Genomic DNA, 21,819 nt, shown 5'->3' on the forward strand with positions numbered 1-21,819 from the left:
CAGATAATCCATGTACTGGTGAATAGAGAGGATCTGTTGTTGCTCAGCGGTCCCAAGGAGCTCTCTGCTCCTCTCGGATGGATTTAGGTGGGGCGTGGGTCTCTGCTGCTAGAATGTCTCAAGACCGTAAAGGGTTGAGTGGGTCTACAGCTATTCAGGAGGAGTTTTGGTTGGAAGGTCTCTGCTGCTAACCGGTCTCTGAAGCGTGGCGTCTCTAACGTTCTTTGCAGGAAAGGCTTTGGGGTGCAAAGGGGAGGAAGCAAGTCTCCCTGGGTATCAGGAAGGTCTCGGTCACTCCTGCTAGGAAGAGCTCAGAGGAGACACGAAGGGTCCCTGCTGCCGGCAGGAAGGTGCTGTGGTCTCTGGTGCTGCGACTGAGCGGAGGGGCTCCAGGGGTATAGGGTGGGGTCCCGGGGGGGCAAGGAGGGGTGCGGTCTCTGCAGCTAGCAGGGAAGGTCCCAGCGCGGTGGGTGCTCTTTGTTATTGCTGCAGAGAGGAGGGGTGCAGGGGGCTCCGTTCCTGGCAGGACGGTCCCAGCAGGGCAGGATGGGGTCGGATTGGGTCTCTGGTAGGAAGGTCCCCCCCCCAGCACCGCCTCCCCCGGGCAGAGGGCGGGTATCTGGGGCTGTCACTACCTCCCTCCCCGGCCGCCGCCGCCCAGACTAACCCTGCAGGTTTCTCCCGGCGACGGCCAGCGGAGCGCGCGGAGCAGGCTCGGCGGGGGAGGCGCACGTGACGGGACAGCCCAGCCCGGAGCCTGTGGAGCCCGCAGCGCCCGATGTTTCAGGAACTGGGGGGGGGAGGGGGGCGCGTCTCCCCGCAGCGTCACCATCAGCTGATCGCACACGTGGGACGCCGAGCGGCGACTCTTAAAGGGACACACACAGCGCTCGAGGGGAGGCGTGCCCCGGGCGCGGAGAGGGGCGTGCGGGGCAGTACAAAGGGCGGTGGGCGGACCGCGGGGAGCCTGGCTGCGGGCAGCGCGCGCCCTGTGCTAACCGGGACCCCGGCTGCGACCCACAGCTCAGGTTTGGGGAAGGTTCCCTCAGGCCGGCCGCAAGAGGCAGCGGCGGCGGGTGTTCGCTGCTGCAGGGGGGGGTGGAGAGGCATGAAGCCCTCCCCGCACCCCGGGGCGCTGCGCCGCCCCCGCGGCTGCAGCGCTCCCCTGCTTCCTGGGCGCCCGTCTCCCCCTCGGAGGTCCCTCCCTTCCTTTCGGCTGCTCGCACTGGGCCGGGGAGGCTCCAGCGGGCCTTGGGGTCTCCGTGCCTATCACACCACCTCCTGCAGCTCCATCTCCCTTCGCTCTCTCCTTTGGTCGTGTCTTGCCCCTTTGCTGGGTTCTGCTCCCCTCGCGTAGTCCCCCCCCCCCCGTCGCTTCACTCCTGCAGCTGTTGTTGCTTCCCCTGCCACGCCCACCTGCCCCCCCAGCTGTGTGTTGCTCCCTGAGCCTGGTTGCCCTTTGGATTCCCCTTTGTTTCATTCCCCCCCCCCTTCACTGCACCCTCCCCACTGGTATGCCCCCCACTCCCAGTGCAGCCTGGGGAGCGGATTTTTCTCCTACAGTGCTTCTTTTAATCCCCCTTCTCCTTTCATTGGTTTTGGTTACCCTTCCGTTTTATGTTTCTGATTTTCCCCCCCCTCACATGCAACCCCAAGGGAGTTGTCAGCCTCATTAATGGTGGACCTGGCTTTTGGGTCACGTCGTAAAATGATCTTAAACCATTCCAAATTGTCATTCCCGTTTTTCTGATTCAATTCTTTGTCCCAGCTGATTTGGCTCACAGTTGTTTTCACCTTTCTGAAATAGTCCTTTTTAAAGCACCAGCTACATGTAGAACACTGTTTGTCTGAGCCTTCATTATCTGGCACTCCCGATTAACCAAGCCCCACCCATTCTCCCGCCTGTCTGAATTTTTGATTGTCTGATCTGGCTGGCCCTGGTCCCAATTTGATTAGATAATCAAGGTTCCACTCTATATGGTCTGACTTTTATTCCCTGTGCACATTATAAATGTGAACAAGTCATGATCATCATATATCTAGGCTGTCATTCATTTTTAGTTCTGTAATCAGTTCCTCTTCATCTGTCAATAGTATGTTCTCTATTGAATGCAACATGTTTTTAAGGAGGAAGTTGTCATCTATAATATTTAAAAATGCAAAGGATATTTTAGTATGGGGAATATAAGATCTCCAGCACATCACTCACATTGAAGTCCCCCATGATCACTTTTCTATAATGCGTAGGGGAAAAAAAGCTAGGTGCATAAGAAGGTGATCAACCACTTCCCCCGTGTGATCTGGTGGGGATCAGCTGGTGTCTGCTAAAGCCTATCTTCTGTTTTATTTGTTAGGACATTAATCCATATGCATTCAGGATCATATTCTTCCAAGTTATCAGTGTCTCAAACAGGTAATACTATTTTAGACAGAGTGTAACGCCCCCTTCCCTTCTGCCCACTCAGTCCTTCCTAAATAGATTATAAAAAATTGAAATTTAACATTCCAATCATGGGACTCATCCCACCAGATACTAGTAATACCAACTAGGTCAAATTTAGAAATCCACATTCCTCTTGTTTGTTATCTAGAGTCCTAGCATCAGTGTACAGTATAAGCAATTAAACAATTTCTTGTCTTCATGTTGTTAGATTAATTTTGTTCTTAACATCTCGATTTTGTTATGTGCTCATATCATCACTTTTTTTACCCTCCCCTTTTGTTTTAGTTTAATATGCTCCTGACTATGCTAGCCACCCTGTCCCTGAGAAGATTGATTCTACTGAGGTGGAGGCCATCCAAACAATCCCATCCCATCCCCCTAGAAGATAAAGGTTCCACAAAACCAAATCCTTACACCACTTACCTAGCCAGCAGTTCACTTACAGAATCTTCTCTTCCTTTACTCCCCTTCTTCTGCCAATTCTGGGAGCCCCCCACCCTTCAGCCCCTGGGGAGTATGCTCAAGTGGCTGCAGCCCCAATGTCTGCCATGCTCCCTCAGTCTACCTCTGCCACCTTCTTCTCCATCTGCAGTGGCCACAGCCCCTGACCAAGAGGCACAGTGTCTGCTGCCTCCTGGTGGCCACCTTGGCCCACACTGTAGCTTATATGCAGGCATTAGCAGTGGTGGAGGGGCCCATGGCCAGAGTGGTAGCCTCCAAGACATAGGGGAAAAGTCATTTTCTTCCTGGCATCAGAGGCTACTGCCCAGGAGTTGAGAGAGAAGGGTCTCTCATTCCCCTTGAGCCTTTGGGTTGTTCTATCCAAACTGCCGTTCCTCCTCAGTGCTACTTCCTACTTCCCCTGTCTTCCCTCAGGAAATTGGTCTTCCCCTTCCGCTCTTTACCACTGGGCTGCAAGGATCCCACCCCTCTGTCATGTGCTTTTATTCCATTGGCAAGTTACCCTCCAGCTGTCACCAGCAGTGCATGATGGAGGTAGCCTAGAGGGATTATAACCTTCCTGGGTGCTATCCAGACAAGTGAGGGGCTGTGTCACCACTTATCTTGCAACCTAGAATGCCTTACTATGCTTTGCTACTGTACCTCCCAAACTGGGCTCCTCACAAATGGCATGCAGGTCCTGCCCTGAGTGACTGCAAATAGCCACAGCCCTGGTCCGGCAGCTCTTACCCCAACAGCCTGTCAGTTAACTCCAGCCACATGCTGGCTTCCAGCACTCTTAATTACTACTTTGAGGGTGACCCCAACACACACCCAGTCCCAGATTTCCCCCCAAAAATGTGTATTCTGCACTGTCCTGCCCTCTCCTGGACAGTCCAGATAGATTGGGTCCAGAGCCCCTCTAAGGGGTTATGGGCATATAGTCTGCTAAAAGGCGATACCCAAACAATTCACAACCCTGGATTAGTTTTAATTAAGGAATAAAACCAAGTTTAAATCCATCTCTTTGTAGTTATATTGAGTGAGTACAAGTAACAAAGCATTAAAGTCAGAAATGGTTACATGAAAAATAGAGACAAAACTCTTTCTAAACTTAAACTAGACTTTGTTTAAAGTGAAGTTCTCACCACAGGTTTTCAGTAACATTCCTGACCAAATTCTTCGACCAGTATCTGCTCCCAAAGTTCACTGGCTGTTTCTTTTGTCATCTTAAGGGAAGAGAGAGATGGATAAGGAAAGAGAATCTGGGGTGTTTCTGCCCCTTACTTTTATTAGTTTGGTTCCCTTTGAAATGCATTTTCTTGAGGGTTACCCCTAAAGTTCATTCCTGCTGTGAGGACAGAGAGGAGAAAGAGGTTTCAGGCTGTTTACTGAAATGCAGATTTACTTTGTCTCCCTCTTATTGTTTCAAGGACCTTGTTTACCACCTATATGTACACTGAGGTAAACAAATTCCTTTGTTTAAGACCTGCTTGACCAGTTCTGCCCAGTCAGGGATGCATGTGTTTAAACATTTGCCACGCACATCCTTCAGAGAAATGCATAACTTTACATACGATATTGCTACACACATTTCATCATGATGATTGATTAGTGAGTTATTAGTTTTCAAATGATACCTTACAGGGAATATTCTGTACAGAGATTATTTACCTCCTACGCTCCACTATAATAAAGGGGTGCATTCGGTCACGGGGTCCTTTGTGGTTCTCTACCAGAGATCCTCACTATAACATCCAATGCCAAAGCCTTGGGCACCGAGTTCATCATGGCACCCGGTACCCAGCCTGTAGAGAGCCCCCAGCCCCTTTAGCACCTGTGCGTGGAGAGGTGGAGCTGCCCCCAACGGTATAGCCACCAGGACACCAATCCCACTCCCAGCTGTTCTCCTTCCACCTCCCACAGTGCAGACATCCTCCCTTCGTTGGGGTACAACCCCCAGGAGGGGAAATTTGTTGTCCCCTGTCCCATTCCATGAGGGGCTTTTGTGCTTGGTGTGTAATAATGGAACCTGCATATTTATTCTAATTACGAGATCAACTATAAAAAGGACTTTAAAGTTAATAAGATGTCAATAACAAATATTGATGTGAAAAAAATATGAAAGGAAGACAGACAAATGTCTACTGCTATAACTCAAGGACTGTAGTAAGATCATGCTTGGTAAACCAGAAAAAAAACCACGAAACTAGACATCAGTGAACCCAAACAGGCTTGTTGGAAGTAGGCCTAACTGATGGACAAGATAATAGCCCATCCCCTCTTTCTGGCCACCAGAAAGAGACATTGGGGGAGAAAGGCTACTGGAGCAAGATTCACCATCGTAACTCAACCCCCACCATCTCTGAAGATCCTGGGCCTTTAGGATTCTAATCCTGAGAGATGTCCTGACCAGGCCAGAGGGAGGGACTCAAATAAAATGCCTACTGGCTCCAGTTGAATTCCACCACCACCTAGGTGGAAATGGGATCAGACTTTAAAAAACACAGACAGCTCCAGCCCATTTCAGCTAACTTCCTCTCTTTTGGGGAAAAAGGACACTTATTACTAGAATTGATACCATCTAAGAGACTTTCAAACATGGAGATTGCGCTTTCTAAGACTCTCTCTAGCTAAAGGGAAAGAAAAGCAGTTAAAAATGAAAGTCTTATTTAATACTTTCCATTTCAAATGCTTTAACTGTTTTTTCCTTCTTTTCTTTATCTTTAAGAAAAAAGGGTGATGAGGAGGAACACGTAGTATGATGGTGCTGCACTGGGACTCCACCACCATTAAGGAATGGGAAAGCACGCTCCTTCCCAAAGGTCACAGGGACTGTTGACAGGAGCCAGCCAGATGATGACCAGAAGTCCATGGTTACAGGAAGGCCTCGATGGCATATAGCAAGCCAGACAGCAAACAGCCCTGATGCACCCCTCAATGGAGGGTGCCAGGCATGGTCAGGACCCAGTTGAGCTAGACATTCAATAGAAGCAAACCCAATGGAGGAACCTAATGAAGATGGGACCAAAGCCAAACACTTGCAGAGTGCCCATGAGATACCCACGATTCACCCTGTCAAATGCCTTCTCCTGAGGGACAAGCAATCCAGAGATCATTTACCTAGGGAAAACCTGTTCCTAGGTCTCAACTGAAGCAGAAGCTAGATTAAGAAGGTCTGTTTTGATTAGGTGGGGAAGAGATAGGAGCAATAATTTAAGAATCCTGAACAGCTGATTTCTGCAAGTCGTCACTGATCACATATAACAGGTTCAAGATATGGAGTTTGTTTAACCAAAGCTTCAAAAACATTTTCATGAAGATGTATGAAGTATTTGTTTTTAATAAGTTCGGAGTTCTGCTCCCATTTTTTTTAAAAGTGCTTTTTCGTACACACTGAGACCATATTTATATCACTTTCCCCTGAGCTTGTCTGCTGCCATGCATAAAAGTGATTTCAGATACCCACTACAACTGGTATCAAATCTTTTTCCATTCACCTTAAAACCTGTATATCCCCAGCTCAAGGCAATACAGTTTAATCCTCTTGGATTTTAAGGGAGTAGATACTGCAATGGGTTCATGAGTAAAGAATCCCAGGGCATGTTGCAAAAGCCATCTACATTAACCCTCATTCCCCTCATAACTCCCACCTCAATGAGTCTCATTCCCATAGTTCTGATACCCTCCAATCTTTCCAGACCTGCACCCGACCCAGTGATTCCCCATCCAACCCCCATGAAACTCAGTTTCTAGAAGCATGGGAGGTTGTATGCGCCTAAACCTTGCCACTCAACCCTCCGTCAAAGTAACCTCCTTCCCCCATAACAATCCACTGCAGGATCAAAGTCTACATTCTCTGTTCCTGTCCCTATACTCAAGACTCAACAAAAACTAAAACTCATCACTACACAAGATAAAAGTATTCTCTATTGTACTGTCCCTCCTTTTCTCTGCTCTAAGCAAAACCACAACTCATAGTACAGTAGGGAAGCCCAGATTTAATTGCTCATTTGTAGATAAGAAGGGCCAAATGACATGACAATTCCTGCTGCAGAAATCTTGGATGATACAGGTAATTGTTTAGAGAGCTCACACTCCTGGTGATGGGTTTTTACATGTTTGCTTGCAAGATCATACTGTAACCAATTATAGGGCCAACTGGGCCAACACATTCTTCCACAATTTTCTGTGGAATCCTGCAGAAGTCTCCTGTGATGTTACAAGCTTTAAAGGCCATTCCACTTTTTGTGAAAGAATGCCTGAAAGGCTGCATGGCTATGGATTCATAAATAATGACACATCAGAACTATACCTCAGAATAAACATCCACAGTATGCAACAATTACAATGTAAAACTACTACACTATGGGCAAGAGCATAATTTTTTTTAAAGAGCATGAAGCTATTCTAAATTGGATATTTATTTTTAAAATATTCACCCACTACACTTTATAACAAATGGAAAGCTGGTCAATTCTCCCTAGCATGGAGCCTCAGGTTACATTCACAGCTCTGCTACTGACTCCATCTGACTTTGGTTGGACAATCTCAGCATCTCCATTTCTGCATCTGTAAAACAGAAATATTGCTTGTTTACCTTTGAACTCCATTGATGAAAAGCACCATATACACAGTGCTGACAGTCTCAATCTCTGGCTCAATGACAGAGAGAGAGTGACTCTAGAGTCCTCAGAGGTGGAAGACCCTGGTCCAGTCCTCCTGCTCCATTCACTCTTTCATTATTTATCCACAATGGAATAGGAGACTGATGAAGTGTCATATCAGAATATCCCATAGTCCAGTGATTAGAGCACTCTTCTGTAAGGTGGGAGACTCGCTGTTAAAATCCTGTCTCCCACTCTGGCGGAGACAGAGACAAAGAGAGAGGACTTGACCCTGGCTCTCCCACATCGCATCTGAATGCTCTAACCAGTGAGTTAAAAATTATAAAGTGGGCACCATCCTCTTCTCCAGCCATTTTTATGAGCAAGCATCCAACTCACTCCATCAAGTAGTGGCTTATATAACTAAGCAGCCTGACTCCAGGTGGCTGATTCCAGTTCATGGATCACTAAGCAGACATTGGTGCTTAAGTCTTGACTGCAGGATAGCATCTATCTCAGAGAGAGAGAGAGAGAGAGAGAGGAGCAGGATTTAGGACAGGTCAGCATCTCCCTTTGGCTGGCTTAGGCACAGAACTGCCTACAGAGCCAAAGCTAGGCATAAACACACTAAGCAATTGCCTGGGGCCCCTAGTAATTATTAGTATGTGTTGGGGGGGCAAAAATATTCTTCCTTAGGACCCCCAACGGGCTAGCTCCAGCACTGGCTGCCTAACATGCTAAGTTTGTGGATCACATTTTTAAGCACTTCTCTCTCCCCATTCATCATATAGGGAGCTTTGTGGATTGCAGTGTTCTTGTGATTTTCTAGGTGTCTTAAAGTTAGGTACCATGATGCTCAGTGTTGCAATGCATATGTCCATTGGTGCAGTCTACACTTACTATTTAATGTTTTCGGAGATAATCAATGTTTTTGTGAGCAATTTATCTTTTTGAAAAGGCTAATATTTTAGGTTACACTCCACAAATTAATTTACTAGCATGCAACAGATTAGGAAAAATCTTCTCTCTTTTTTAGGAATTATTCAGGAATCAGGAATGCCTGATTGTGGAATATCCACTCAGGGAAAAAACTCAATGGAGCTAACAGCTTTTAACTGAAACTTCTTAGCTAGAAGCTGTAGCTAAACACAGATACTTCTACTACGCAGGAACTGAAAGGGGAATGGAGCTTCTAGAACTATGGTTCTCTAATTTATTTGATCGGGCCCCCCTTCTTTACTTCTGTAGTAGGGAAAGGGGGGCATAAACCACAAGTACATATACTGCCATCCTGCTCTGAAGGCAGAACGGAGAGCAGCAACTGCTGGCTGGGCGCCCAGCTCTGAAGGCAGTGCTGCGCCAGCAGCAGCACAGAAGTAAGGGTGGCAATGTGAAAAAAAGTGATATTCGTCAATATCACTTTTCACAGTGGATTTAGAATCTTATTGCCACCCTTACTTCTGCGCTCCTGCTGCCATCCAGGGCTGACAGCCAGAGACCCACTGCCTCCACATGAGGGATTGGGTCTGTGGCAGCCAGTCCTGGGGCAGTGGAACTCCAGCTGCCCTCTTTATCCCCACCTCCCTGGTGTGCATGGCCCTTCTGCACGAGGCCTAGCCACCTGGGCCTGACAACCAGAGCTCTTAAAAAAAAAAAATTGCACACAGCTCACATCTCCCAAACCTCCCTTGGGAGACCCACCCAATAGTTTGAGAACTGATGCTCTAGAACTTGCATTAAAGAAAAAAATTAAAGCTTGGATGCTTGAAATGTTCAGTTGATTCAACACACTGAGGCATGCTGTAAATCCGATAAGCCAAAAATGTGAGAAAGTGCTATTCTGATATACACAAAAGGAAAAGATAGAAAGACTCCAAAACTATTCCCTTCTCCTTCTAGTCATATAAATGAAGATGGTTCAGAAACTGAATGAAAGGTGAGCGGAAAATCAAGAAGAATTGTCCCACCTATGGACTAGAACTTGGTCAAGAAGGAAAAGGCATGGCAGAAACTTATATTAGTCCCTTCATCCAATATCAGCAGCAAAATTCTTTGGGTTATTACATAATCCCCAGCTGCAACCATTTTATGATAGTAAATGAAGATGAACCCAGCACAATAACATTTTTAAACAGAATGCAAGTACCATTCAAATATAGTAGTTTTTATGTCTGTATATCATCTATATAAAAAACAGGATAGTGATCTGTCTCTCATGGACTTCAATTTATGTCTGAAAAGCATTAAATCTTATTGGATGTGGGAAATTGTTGGAACCCAGCACAATAACATTTTTAAACAGAATGCAAGTACCATTCAAATATAGTAGTTTTTATGTCTGTATATCATCTATATAAAAAACAGGATAGTGATCTGTCTCTCATGGACTTCAATTTATGTCTGAAAAGCATTAAATCTTATTGGATGTGGGAAATTGTTGTTTTGAACTTGCAAAAGAGCCCATAATCTTATCTCAGCTGTAAATCAACCTTTTAGAGGGAAGTTACAGATACTATATTGATCTACAACTTACACATTAATGATAGCTTTATTCACAGAGAAAATTCCAAAACGGGAGAAAAAAAATGCATCAGGGAGATGCTTTACTCTCAGCAGTGAAAAGATCAAAATGTCTTTTTGATGGGTAAAAAACTTAGCATTGTAGACTATTGCCACTAAGTAACTAGCAGCTCCAGAAGCTGAAGAATATTTCTTCAATCCACAGAAGCATGGGCAAGTTCAACTGAGCACTTCTGTAAAAAAGAAAATTGTGACTACAAATATGCAAGATGTTTCCTACAAATCCAGGTAACTTCTCAGCAAGAATATCCTACTAAGCTTTCTCATACTGTATGCAATTTGGGACTGATCTGCAAATGTGCTGATCACCACCTGTCATCAACTGTGATTTACTTCAGTATGAGTTGTCAAGTGCTCAGCACCTTGCAGATTCAGGCCTTTAGGGCATTAGCAAGCTACAAATTCTAAAGACATATTGAATTGTTTGTATAATTAGTTTATGCAGTGTAGTTGCCGCTATGCAATCCCAGGATATTGGGAAGACAAGGTGGATCCAATAAAAGATCCACACACCTAGTCCTGTGTGGGGGAGGGATAGCTCAGTGGTTTGAGCATTGGCCCGCTCAACCCAGGGTTGTGAGCTCAATCCTTGAGGGGGCCATTTAGGGATCTGGGGCAAAATTGGGGATTGGTCCTGCTTTGAGCAGGGGGTTGGACTAGATGACCTCCTGAGGTGCCTTCCAACCTTGATATTCTATGACTTATAATTAGCTTGTTAGTTATTAAATGATGAGGTATGAAGTCAAAAGGGGGAGGGATAGCTCAGTGGTTTGAGCATTGGCCTGCTAAACCCAAGGTTGTGAGTTCAATCCTTGAGGGGGCCATTTAGGGATCTGGGGCAAAAATTGGGGATTGGTCCTGCTTTGATGAGGGGGTTGGACTAGATGACCTCCTGAGGTCCCTTCCAACCCTGATATTCTGTGAAAATGCAGAGGCTAATGCAACACAAGAGAATGCCAATGCTTGTATTTCTAGCCACAGCTGAAAGGCATTATCATTGGTTCAAAATTAATTTCAAGTGAGGTACTTACTACAAACAGCTTATTCAGCAAGCAACACCTTGGAAGGTAATTGATGGTCAGCACTGCTTAATTTGTAACGGGGCTATGAACTGTCAAGCCTAGAGGTGCTGGGGCTCAGCCCTGGCACAAATTAAGCCCTGATGGTCAGACTGATTGCTTACTATAACTATAGCACTTTCATTTGGGGGTCTCAAAAAGTTAAGCAGGTTCAGGCCAGGTCAATACTCGAATGGAAAACTTAACAAGAAATCCTGTGAGCTGCAGGAAGTGGTGCTATTCAGTTAACAGGTGGCACACTTCTTTAAGTGAATATGAAGGGATGTTCCATGGGCCACTGTGCTGCTAAAGATGCCCTAGAGCAAAGATATCTTGCAGAAGATCCCAGGATTCAGAGAATAGGTTTAAGTTGTTTCTCTTTGGTAGGGTGTTTCATGGAGTGTACAGTATTTGTATTATCATAGCATCTCGGAGAGTAGTCCAGGACCAGGAGTAGGGCTGTATAGTATCTAGCACAAACTCAGAGCAAAAAGAGCGTGTCGCTGGCCCAAAGAGCTTACAATACACTACGTACAAGTTCCATCTTCCACGCTGAGAATGGGGGAGGCTTAGGATTTTTCCAATGTCATCTTTTATATAAAGCAAATGCTGTGACATATGACACTATGAAGTTGTGCACATCAAGGCAAAAGTGAACAAATATATGAAGAGAAAGCTACATTATCAAACACCTCATGAGACAGGACTCAACTTCATTTGGTAGAGTCTCATATGATGATTATAGTTGTTGTTGTTGCTTTGTTGTTGTTAAATGTTTATATTTCAGTAGCACCTACAGGTTCAGCCCCATTATAATAGGCACTGACCAAACATATAACAAAGACATGGTTCCTGCCTGTAATGGGGTTCACTTACTGCTGGGTGCCTGCTTGTGGTTAGGTCTGAGGATTAGCTCCACTCAGGTCTGATGCCCTTTTCCTCCCACTGTGCCCTGCCCCCTGGACTCAAGTGCTCCCTTTTCGTGACTCAGCCCACCAGGCAAGTCACTATACCATCCTCCCCTTCCAAAGTATCAAAATCCCACTAGATCAGCTGTACTCAGGCCACTCCAGACAGTCTGCAACTCCAGGTTTCTTGCCAAACTCTGTAGCCCCAAACACACCTTCCTTGTCCCAAGGAGTGACGGCAGACTACTCCCCCGGCAGAACTCATCTGTTCTCAGCTTCCTGCCTCCTTCCCAGCTGGGTTCCCTCTTCACTTAGTGTTTGTCCTGCAGGCCTAAATTTTCTCCAAGGTGCAGTCTACCAGGTTAACCTTGTGTGGGGCGGATACCCCATCACACTCCCCATCACACACATTTAAATATGATACCCCTCCCAAACATATTTATTATCATCCCTTCAAACCCCATTCTTATCTTTACTTTTCTTTCTTTCTTTTTTGATTCTCACTTCAAACAGTGGTATAAAGTGAATTTCCATGCTTTAAATGTAATTTTTATTACATGCCTTTTTTTCTGAGGAATGCAATATACATTAACAGAAGATCTGTTGAAGAAGAGCTCACCAGCTTCAACCAACACAAACCACAAATGAAGTAGGCATGAAATAGGCACCAGTGTGTCTATTGGTCATGTTCATTAAATCATGAGATTTCCAGAATAAAGTTGTCCTTTCTGTCTGCTTCTTTCCTTGTTGCCTCCCCTTTTTTTTCTTGATGTAGAATGACCAGGGTAGAAACAGAGGGACTTTTGTACACGTTTAGCTGAGTGTGAAGGGAGCTGTAAAATGTTCTGGCAATCAGGTCTTAGTTGACTGGAATTCAGATTATTCACTGAGTGCTCTCATTATCTGCTGAAACATGGCAGATGAAAAATCCACCATAACAGAACATATGGTATAGAATTTCTTGTCTTAAAACTGAGTTCTGAGGTGCCTTTTCTTAATAAGACAGGATTGCCAGGGTCATTTTAAACCATGTGTCTATTTTAGGGGGACCATGAGACATCGATTGTTTCTCATGATTTTATGATTGTATAATCTGGTCTTGCAACTTGTGCACAGTATCATCTTTTAAATTATAAATAATCACTACCTGCAGGAATTACCATAGCACCTTCTACATAAAGGACATCTTTCATAAATTAAAGTACCTTCTTCCAGAATTTTGAATCAATGGACATTTCCAGAAGAGCAAGAGTTAAGTCTCATTCAGGATTTTTCCTCTTATGATTTATTGTTTGTATTGCACTAGTACCAAAGACTGCAATCAGGATTAGGACTCCATTGTTCTAGGTACTGTACCAAGACAGATTTATGGAGATTTAAACAGATTAATGACCTATTAATATTGAAATTAGAAGAGCTCTGCTGAGCTTTGATACACAAGCTATGTTCCTATAAGTTTGGCAAGCTTCAAGTCACAGTGCAAAAATATTTATATAGTTTGTTTTTTGGATCAAAATGGTTAGAAAATGCTTTGTTTTTCCATAGACAATTTTGACTTATTGTCAAAAAACTGAAAACTAACAAAATTCAGCCAAAAACCAGAAGTTTTGAGATAAAAGTTTACACCAAAAACTAATTATTTATAATGAGTAAACTAATTATAAAACTTTTTCCTGGAAAGTGAACAGTTTTTATGGAATTTTTCATCCAGCTCTATTCTTGGATGACCTAAATAAATAATGTGATTTTTGTTTATTATGAAGTAACATCTATTCCATTCTGTTAATTGATAGTTTTTACTGATGTACAGTGCCCATATGGCTTTGTAGAGGATGCTAGGATAAATTCTTAAATACATGTTGGAGTCTACTGTGGGCACATTTTTGTTCCTACTTTCTAAATACATTTGTTTTAAATGTCGCAATTCAGGGCAACTGGATCTGTATTTCCCCTCGATGGTCCATTAAGGGACCCCACTCTCAGACTTCCAGCTCCCCAGTTGCACCTCACCTTCGTCTCTCCCCATCCTGAGCAGGGTTTCTCCAGGCTGCAGGGTTCCCTGCCTTCTCTGTGAGCTCCCCAGCAAGTCAGACTGCCTAAGCAAGTCTGCATTGCTTTTCTCCTCAGAGACTGTAAACAACGTAACTTCCCACAGTTATAAGGTACCACACAGATTTTCCTATGCAGTACCTTTATTCTTAAGGTGAAAGCATTACAGAGAAAACATTAAAACAATTAAAGAATTTACAGCATGCTAACAAGCTTACTAGAGATCACCCCAATTCCATCAAGGATTTTGTTAGGAGTCAGTCCTTCAAACCCCACCAATGGGTTTTTCTGTGGTCACAAGTTCATAATACCTTTTGCTCAGAATAAGCCCTCCTCCCCTAAATCTGAGAGTCATTCCTTTACATGGTTTGGGCCTCTGATCTTGTCCTCAAGGCAAAGCTTCAAAAGGCTGAGTTCTTGCATCACCGGAGCGGGTACATTTGCATACACCTCCCCCTAGAGATGTCCTGGGAAACCCACTTAACTTTAAAAGTTTATTCTTGTCTGGCATGTTGTTTCAAATAGCCTTTGAAGCTCATAACACTTCCCAGGGTTTATATTAGTCATGTCTCCCCAATAGAGGCTTTGAATGCAATCCCACAATAATATATAAACATTTGCATTTTTAAATACAATGAACTCCAAACATACTTAAAACTTAATTCAATAAGGTTTGTCCAAGATACTGCAGGAAATTGCCGTATCTGTCATAGACATGACCAGCAATGAGGAGGCTGTTATTCTTAAAAGACAAAGACAGAGCATCCAATATATGTACATTTTTACTCCTACCATGCTGTACTTACATGTTCAGATTTTTATTCTATGATAAACTTCAGGAATAGTGGGGGCATAGTAATCTTTCCTCATCTTAGTGCAGCAAGGGATATTTAGTGGTAGTGAAAGCAAAGTCCACTAGTGTGAAGTTACATTTTAATCCCCATGCTCCCAACCTGGAAGCATAAAACTCTTTGGAGAGAAAACCCAATTAGAAATGTTGGCTTCTTTTGGCTTATGATATTCATTCAGTTCTACAGATGCTATCAATAGGAATAACAAGTGTCTCTGGTAAATGTAGTCTGAAACTTAGATGTTGAACATCTTCTTAAGACATTAACTGTGATTAGTTCAAACAAAGATAATTATTCAGCTAGCAGCCACCCCTGTCACTGATGTAAAAGGCACAGAGAGAGATACTTGATAGAGGAATTCCAAGGATCTGCAGCTGGCAACCTGAGAGTTCAAGAAGATGTGACAGGCCTTTAGGCCTGGCTTGACATGAGTAACTGGACTTGGGTGAGGCCTGATATTTTGGGAGACAGGATTAGGGAGGTAAATGGATCAACACGTTGGAAACAGAATGTCTGTACTACCTAAAATAATGGGGAACACCCAGGGAGCCATTTACAATAGACAAGATAACAATGGATAAAATAAACCTGGAACATAAAATGAGGTAAAGAGTAAATTGTGCGTGCTCTGCAGGGATTGGTGCCTACAAAGTGACCAAGCCAATCCCATAATGTGTAATGCAATGTACAGTAATGCAATGTAATATGTAAATGTACATAACGGAAGAGATTTGTTGTGTAACTTTGAATGTGTGGTATGCTCTATACTAATCAACTCAGTGCAGCTATGCTGTATGCCAGATAAAGGAACCCAATTGTCGAGACTGGAGTTGAACTGAGTTCTTGGGGAACTGAGTGGATGAGGTCTTGGGGAAACCCCAACAAAGTCTACAAGTATAGTCTGATAACTTTAGAAAGCCAGCAATAAACCTGCATGTGACAGGCTGTTGCTGGAATCATATCCTGTAGAGATCCAGAAAGACATGGGAATGGAAAAGGAACTGATTCTTAGAAAGCTAAGAATACTTGTGGTGAGAAGAACTTGGGGGAATATTAAATTGAGTCCAACAGGCCCTCTGCTGTATTTAATTTATGTAAGTGTCAGAGTAGAGGGGCCAGCTGTAGAGAGTTACATTTATTAATGATACTTGGGGGGAGTGACAAAACTGCTTGGAGTAACTAAAACTCAAAAGATTTGCACATCTGCTTTGTAAATGAACTGACATACTGGCAAATGTGAAAAAACCACTATACAATTGGCAAAATATCACCACAGGATCCTCAGAGGACCATCAAGGGGAAGGCGGAAGCAAGACCTCTTGGTCAAAAACCTATCACATTTAAAATCTGTCTTCCTGCAGAAGCTTCTATCCCACATACATATACATACCTTGCTGCTGTTCTACTGACTGTGCTGCAGTTAGGCGTAGGTAAGAGTTCCTGCAGTCAAGCAGGGTACCTTAGAAGGAAGGAAAGCAGAATCAGAAAAGGATTGTACATTTCACCCATTCTCCTCCCTCTCCTCATTTCCCCCAAATGATCATGTGGCTTTTAGATGATTCTGCTGTCAGAATAACAACAGGAAACTTAAATACAAAGGTTAATGGGCCAGGTGAGAAGAAGCCAAAATAGTTAGAGGACAAATTCTCACTCAGACATACTAATGCTATTCTGGAGTAACTCCAGGGAATAAGGAGGAACTTGCACCTAAAGTCCCTAACTAACCAAGAACAGACAGAATTCAGAAACATAATAAATTTGGCTTTGCTTGTATGTGTGTATATTTCATCTTTATGGTTTGATGTTTTCTACTCCTTTATTGCATTGCCATTCCATCTCTTCATTAACAGTAATATCTTCCAAAGAAGGGAAATAGGTTGATATATGAATGTAGATGGTGACTTTTGCATGATCTGTAGTCTGACATGTATTGGGCATGCATCTAGCAAGGTCTGACAACAATCTAGTCCGGGACTAATGAAGGCCAATAATAAAACCTCAGTGGCTGAAACTTCCAAGTTTGGACCTATGGGGACTCTATTTCTTAAATGAAAAACAAAAACCTTTGTAACAAAATGGATGTGATCCTTAAATGAGAACCTTGTATCCAAAAGATTTTAAAAATTGTCCGATGCATAGAGGGAGTATTAGGGGCCTGAATTCACTTAAAGAACATGCTTGACTTTAAGCATATGCTTAAATTCATCCCAATTCAGCTAAGCACATAAGGACATACTTAAGTACCATTAACTTAAGAGTTCTTAGATGTGCTTCACTGTTTTACTGAATATGGTTGAATTCAAGCATGTGTTTATTAATAGAACACATATTTAAATTCATTTCTGTACCAGGGCTAAGTGGCAGTGTCATAAGAACATAAGAATGACTCTACTGGGTCAGACCAATAGTCCATCTAGCCAAGTATCCTGTTTTCTGATGCGGCTGTCTGCCAGATGCTTCAGAGGGAATTAATAGAACATGCAATTATTGCATGATCCACCCCTGTCCTCCAGTCCCAGCATCTGGCAATCAGAGGTTTAGAGACACCCAGACCATCCTTGACCATCTTGGCTAATAGCCATTGATGGACCTTTCCTCCATGAACTTATCTAAGTCTTTTTTTAACCTAGTTATACTTTTGACCTTCAAAATATACCCTGGCAACAAGTTCCACAGACTGACTGTGTGTTGTGTGAAGAAGTACTTCCTTTTGTTTGTTTGAGGGACTGTTGGTTTTGTGTTATGTGAAGGGGTAAATAACACGTCCTTATTCACTTTCTCCACCGCAGTCATGATTTTATAGACCTCCATCTTATCCCCCTTTACTTGTCTCTTCTCCAAGCTGAACAGTCCCCGTATTTTTTAATTTCTCCTCAAAGGGAAGCTGTTCCTTACCCTGCTCATTTTTGTTGCCCTTCTCTATACCTTTTCCAATACTTGCATACCCTTTTTGAAATGGGGTGACCAGATCTGCACTCAGTATTCAAGGTGTGGGCATACCATGGCTTTATAGAGTGGCCTTATGATATTTTCTGTCTTGATATCTACCCATTTCCTAATGGCACCTAACATTCTGTTAGCTTTTCTGACTGCTGCTGCACATGGAACACATTTTTCAGAGAACTATTCACAATGACTCGAAGATCTTTCTTGAGTGGTAACAACCAATTTAGACCTTATTATTTTGTTTGTATAGTTGGGATTATGTTTTCCAATGTGCATTATTTTGCATTTATCAACACTGAATTTCATATGCCATTTTGCTGTCCCGTCACCCAGTTTTGTGAGATCTCTTTGTAACTCTTCACAACTTTGGACTTAAAACATAAGTCAGAACATAAAATCTGAAAGCACTAAGAACATGTATGTAGAAATTTACATTACGCTTATGCTCCAGGGCTCCCATGGAATCATAAAAAAATCTAAGCATAATATTGCTCTAACAACAGAATTTTAGGTTTTATCAATTAGATTGAGGATTAGCAATTTTGTTGAAGGAAATGGGAATATGAAAAAAAGCTCATGACAGTTGCAGGTGATAACCTCCAAGGATCACTTTTTAATTTAAAAGCAGGAAATATTGGTAGAGATATGGAACTCTGAGAAAAAGTAGACAGGGTAGATAATATAACCCTATTGACTGAAACTAAAAAGATCATTAGACAAGCTTACAAAGAAATCTCCGAAGGATTTTCAGGTTTCAATTGTAACTGGCCATGAAGCATTTTGAGATACTTTTGTAGGATAGATATTACACACATTTGTAAGGTGCTGTACTCTTAGGAGAGAAATGCTGAAGCACTAATATACCAAAAAGAATCCTGCTGACCAAGCAAATCAATTACAGTACTTTCCTCTCCACTGGAACATTTGGTACATTTGTGAAATTCTAAGAAAATGAATCTCAGAAGACAGTGCAGTGCTATAAAATAACCCTGGAAACAGGAGGAAGGAAGCATACCTAACAGCAAGTATTTCTCCTCCTCCAATTGTACTATTTAGAATGCACAGTATGTCCAGGGTCGGTAGCAGGGTCATTATTGAATAGATTCTCAGCGCCATCCATCTGCCCCTCTGATTCCCCTGACACAGCTCACAAATTCAGATATTCTAGTGGTATCTATACTGTATTTTAAAATACGCATCTAAATTGTAGGTATAGCATAAATTGAAATAATAACTAAATATTTTCCAATGGCCATGCCCCTTAGACTCACTAGGAGGTCTTCACTCAACAAAGTCCACACCCATCTCTTTCCACCCTCTCATGAAATGCTCAATCTGCTTAACAAAATTGGAGATCAATCCTGCACACTCAGTTCTGGACACATGGCTTACTAGCTGAAGTAATCTCACTGGTTTTAATAAGGCTACTCAATGTAGTAAGCACTACATCTTGTAATAAGTTTTTGTAGCATTGGGCCCCTAAAGTGTACTCATTTCTCTTTTACTTAGATGTTGAAGGATACATTACATTAAATTGCAGCAAGGGAGATTTAGGTTAGACATTAGGAAATACTTCCTAGCTGTAAGGATTATTAAGTACTGGAACAAATTATCTTCTGAGGGATGGTCTAGGTAATAGTCCTGCCTCAGTTCAGGGAACTGGAGTAGGTGACATATCGAGGTCTCTTCCAGACTGACAGTTCTATGATTCTATGTGGTAGTCTCCCTCTCTAGAAAACAAATATACAAGATTTTTTTTTCTCCAAGATAGAGCTGGAGTAACTACTTTTGACAGAGCAATCTGTTGTAACTGCCATCAAGATACTTAACCATGTGCTTAAATCCCACTAAAGTCAATGGGACCTAAGCTTATACTCAAGTGCTCTGCTGAAATAGAACCTTAGTTTGTTTCTTTAAAATGTTGTATATATTGATTTATTTATTTTTTGTATGGAGCTCTAAAACAAAATACAATGGGCCAAATTCCATTTTAACTTTTCACTGGTTTAAATCCAGAGTAATTTTAACTTCAGTGCAGTTACTTCAGTTATCCTGATCCTACATTTAAAATTACATACCAAAAACATTAAAAGAATGTTACATTTGCAAAGTCAAACACTCAAAAGTTAAGAAATGCCAGAAATAAGGTTGTTTGTGCCATGCGCTAGGCACTGTATGCACATAAAAATACAGTCATTGCCCAAAGAATCTGTGGTCCTCACTCCTTTTATTTACTTAAGAAACACACTTATATGATCCTGATAGTAGAGGCATGCTGTATCAGTAAGCAGAATATCTTTCTATTTATCCTTCTATTTGATTTCGGAACAATATTGGGGGTCAGTCAGCCCATGAGTTGCAGCACTTGCCTGACATGCAGCCCACTCAAAGGGCAGTGTCCCAAGTGCCCTGTTAGTTTTTTTGTGCATAAAGGCAGCCTTTTACGTACATTAACCCTCACCTCTGAGTACAGTTTTAATAGTCTAATTTCATTTCATTTCTGTTGTGTTTTTCAGAACACATAATGCGTCTTAACACATTGCCTGAAATATTCACAACATTCCTTGATAATTTTGTGTCATTTAGAAGAGAATACCGGTTTTGTCTGTAGCAGCAGTAATTTGTTGGCTCTGGCCTTTCCTGAGAGAGAATATCCAGTCTTGCAAGATACCAAATACATTCAGCTGCCAGGAAGAGTCCAGTCCTATTCCTATTAAAAGCAACAGGATTATCGCCATTGTCTTCAGTATTATCTGACCTTGTATTATGGGCCTAACCCTTCCAAATTTCTGGGAATCTTTTCATCAACTTCAATGGGCTTTGCATCTGGTCCTATGTGCCCCGTTTAAGAGCCAGATATTACGCACACTTAACAAAATGAATGTCAGTTCTTGAGTTCTAGGCTATTCTTGGATCACACTTGTTGGGACCATTAGCACCTGGAACTACAGTGTGGTAGAAGTGATGTCGCTTAGCCCTCAGGCACTAGGTAGCAGTGCATGCTGTGTCACTTCTGTGCACCCTTTCTAAACTAGTCAAATACCAGCCCAGGCTCAGAATGACAGCCCTCTCAGCCTCTTCCAGCATTACTGTTTGTCGAAAATAATTTCCCTAATAAGTTTATTAGGTTTACCTTGACTCAGTTTCCACACAAGCATTCCTTTATTAATTCAAAGACCACCTGGGTGTTGGTTACATCCAAAATATCAATATAAGCATATACACCCCTATATTCTATATCCTAGAAAGAATACAGTTATAAGCATAGGCTGAATACTTGCAACTGGATCAGACCCAGGGGACACTTTCCCATCAGAGGGGTAAGGAAAAGCTCTAACAAAGAACCCCTAGAAAACTTTGCTTTTTATACCCTATAACAAACACGTGATATCATTGCTGGTTATTGGACCTTAGCTATTTAGGGCTGCACTCTGTTCTCTTCAAAGTTTTTCTGCTTATCCCATCTTGCCATATTATTTCCCAACTTCTAAGCAATTCTAACCAATTATTTACTGCACCTGCACCATGTTCTTTATTTCCCAAACCTTAAATAAGGTAATGCTGGTATTGCAAAGGGTCACTACAAGTTTAACACAAGTACCTCTTTCAGTTCATTCTTTTTGGTCATATGCTTTGAACCTATTGCTCATGCTAATATCCAAATTCAATTTACAAATAAAATAGTTCAGTCAGATCTAATGTGGGCCTATATTCCAATACTGTTTCTCCTTTCCACAGAACATCTGCGTTTCCCACAGCTGTATTAGTCTGAAGAGGAATCTCATTTTGTTATCTTCTGCTCATATTTATAACCTCAATTCATATTATTTCTATTGATTGCTATATTTAATCTACAGTGCACCTCCTGATAAGAGACAGCATGGCAGTTAACCTACTACCATATAATCTTATGAATTCAGGTCAAAGGCTACACTT

General features: G+C 42.6%; 1 protein-coding gene and 2 long non-coding RNA genes across 7 annotated transcripts in view; 1 reads left to right on the plus strand and 2 right to left on the minus strand.

Annotated features, from left to right (window-relative positions):
• The window catches only part of ARL15 (ADP ribosylation factor like GTPase 15), a 333,479-nt gene extending 332,571 nt beyond the window's left edge, over positions 1–908 (minus strand). The window contains exons 1-2 of one of the 5 annotated variants that reach the window (XM_043514387.1): positions 668–798; positions 1–269 (exon numbers count right to left, since the gene is read on the minus strand). Coding sequence is in view for 3 of the 5 variants with exons in the window: in XM_038403022.2 (XP_038258950.1) it covers positions 668–832 (165 nt within the window). In the remaining 2 variants the exon portion in view is untranslated. The other 4 variants (XM_038403024.2, XM_038403022.2, XM_043514388.1 and 1 more) reach the window with 4 other exon arrangements.
• Positions 889–7,488, plus strand: LOC119855999. Its single transcript, XR_005293105.2, has 3 exons — positions 889–1,028; positions 2,355–2,413; positions 5,616–7,488. It is a non-coding gene; the product is annotated as an uncharacterized LOC119855999 (long non-coding RNA).
• LOC119856001 overlaps positions 7,326–21,819 on the minus strand; it is a 24,227-nt gene continuing 9,733 nt past the window's right edge. The window contains exons 2-3 of the long non-coding RNA XR_005293108.2: positions 16,328–16,396; positions 7,326–7,456 (exon numbers count right to left, since the gene is read on the minus strand). This is a non-coding gene — a long non-coding RNA (uncharacterized LOC119856001). The remainder of the gene's footprint in view (positions 7,457–16,327; positions 16,397–21,819) is intronic.

This window comes from Dermochelys coriacea, chromosome 5 (assembly GCF_009764565.3).
Source record: "Dermochelys coriacea isolate rDerCor1 chromosome 5, rDerCor1.pri.v4, whole genome shotgun sequence".
NCBI lineage: Eukaryota > Metazoa > Chordata > Testudines > Dermochelyidae > Dermochelys > Dermochelys coriacea.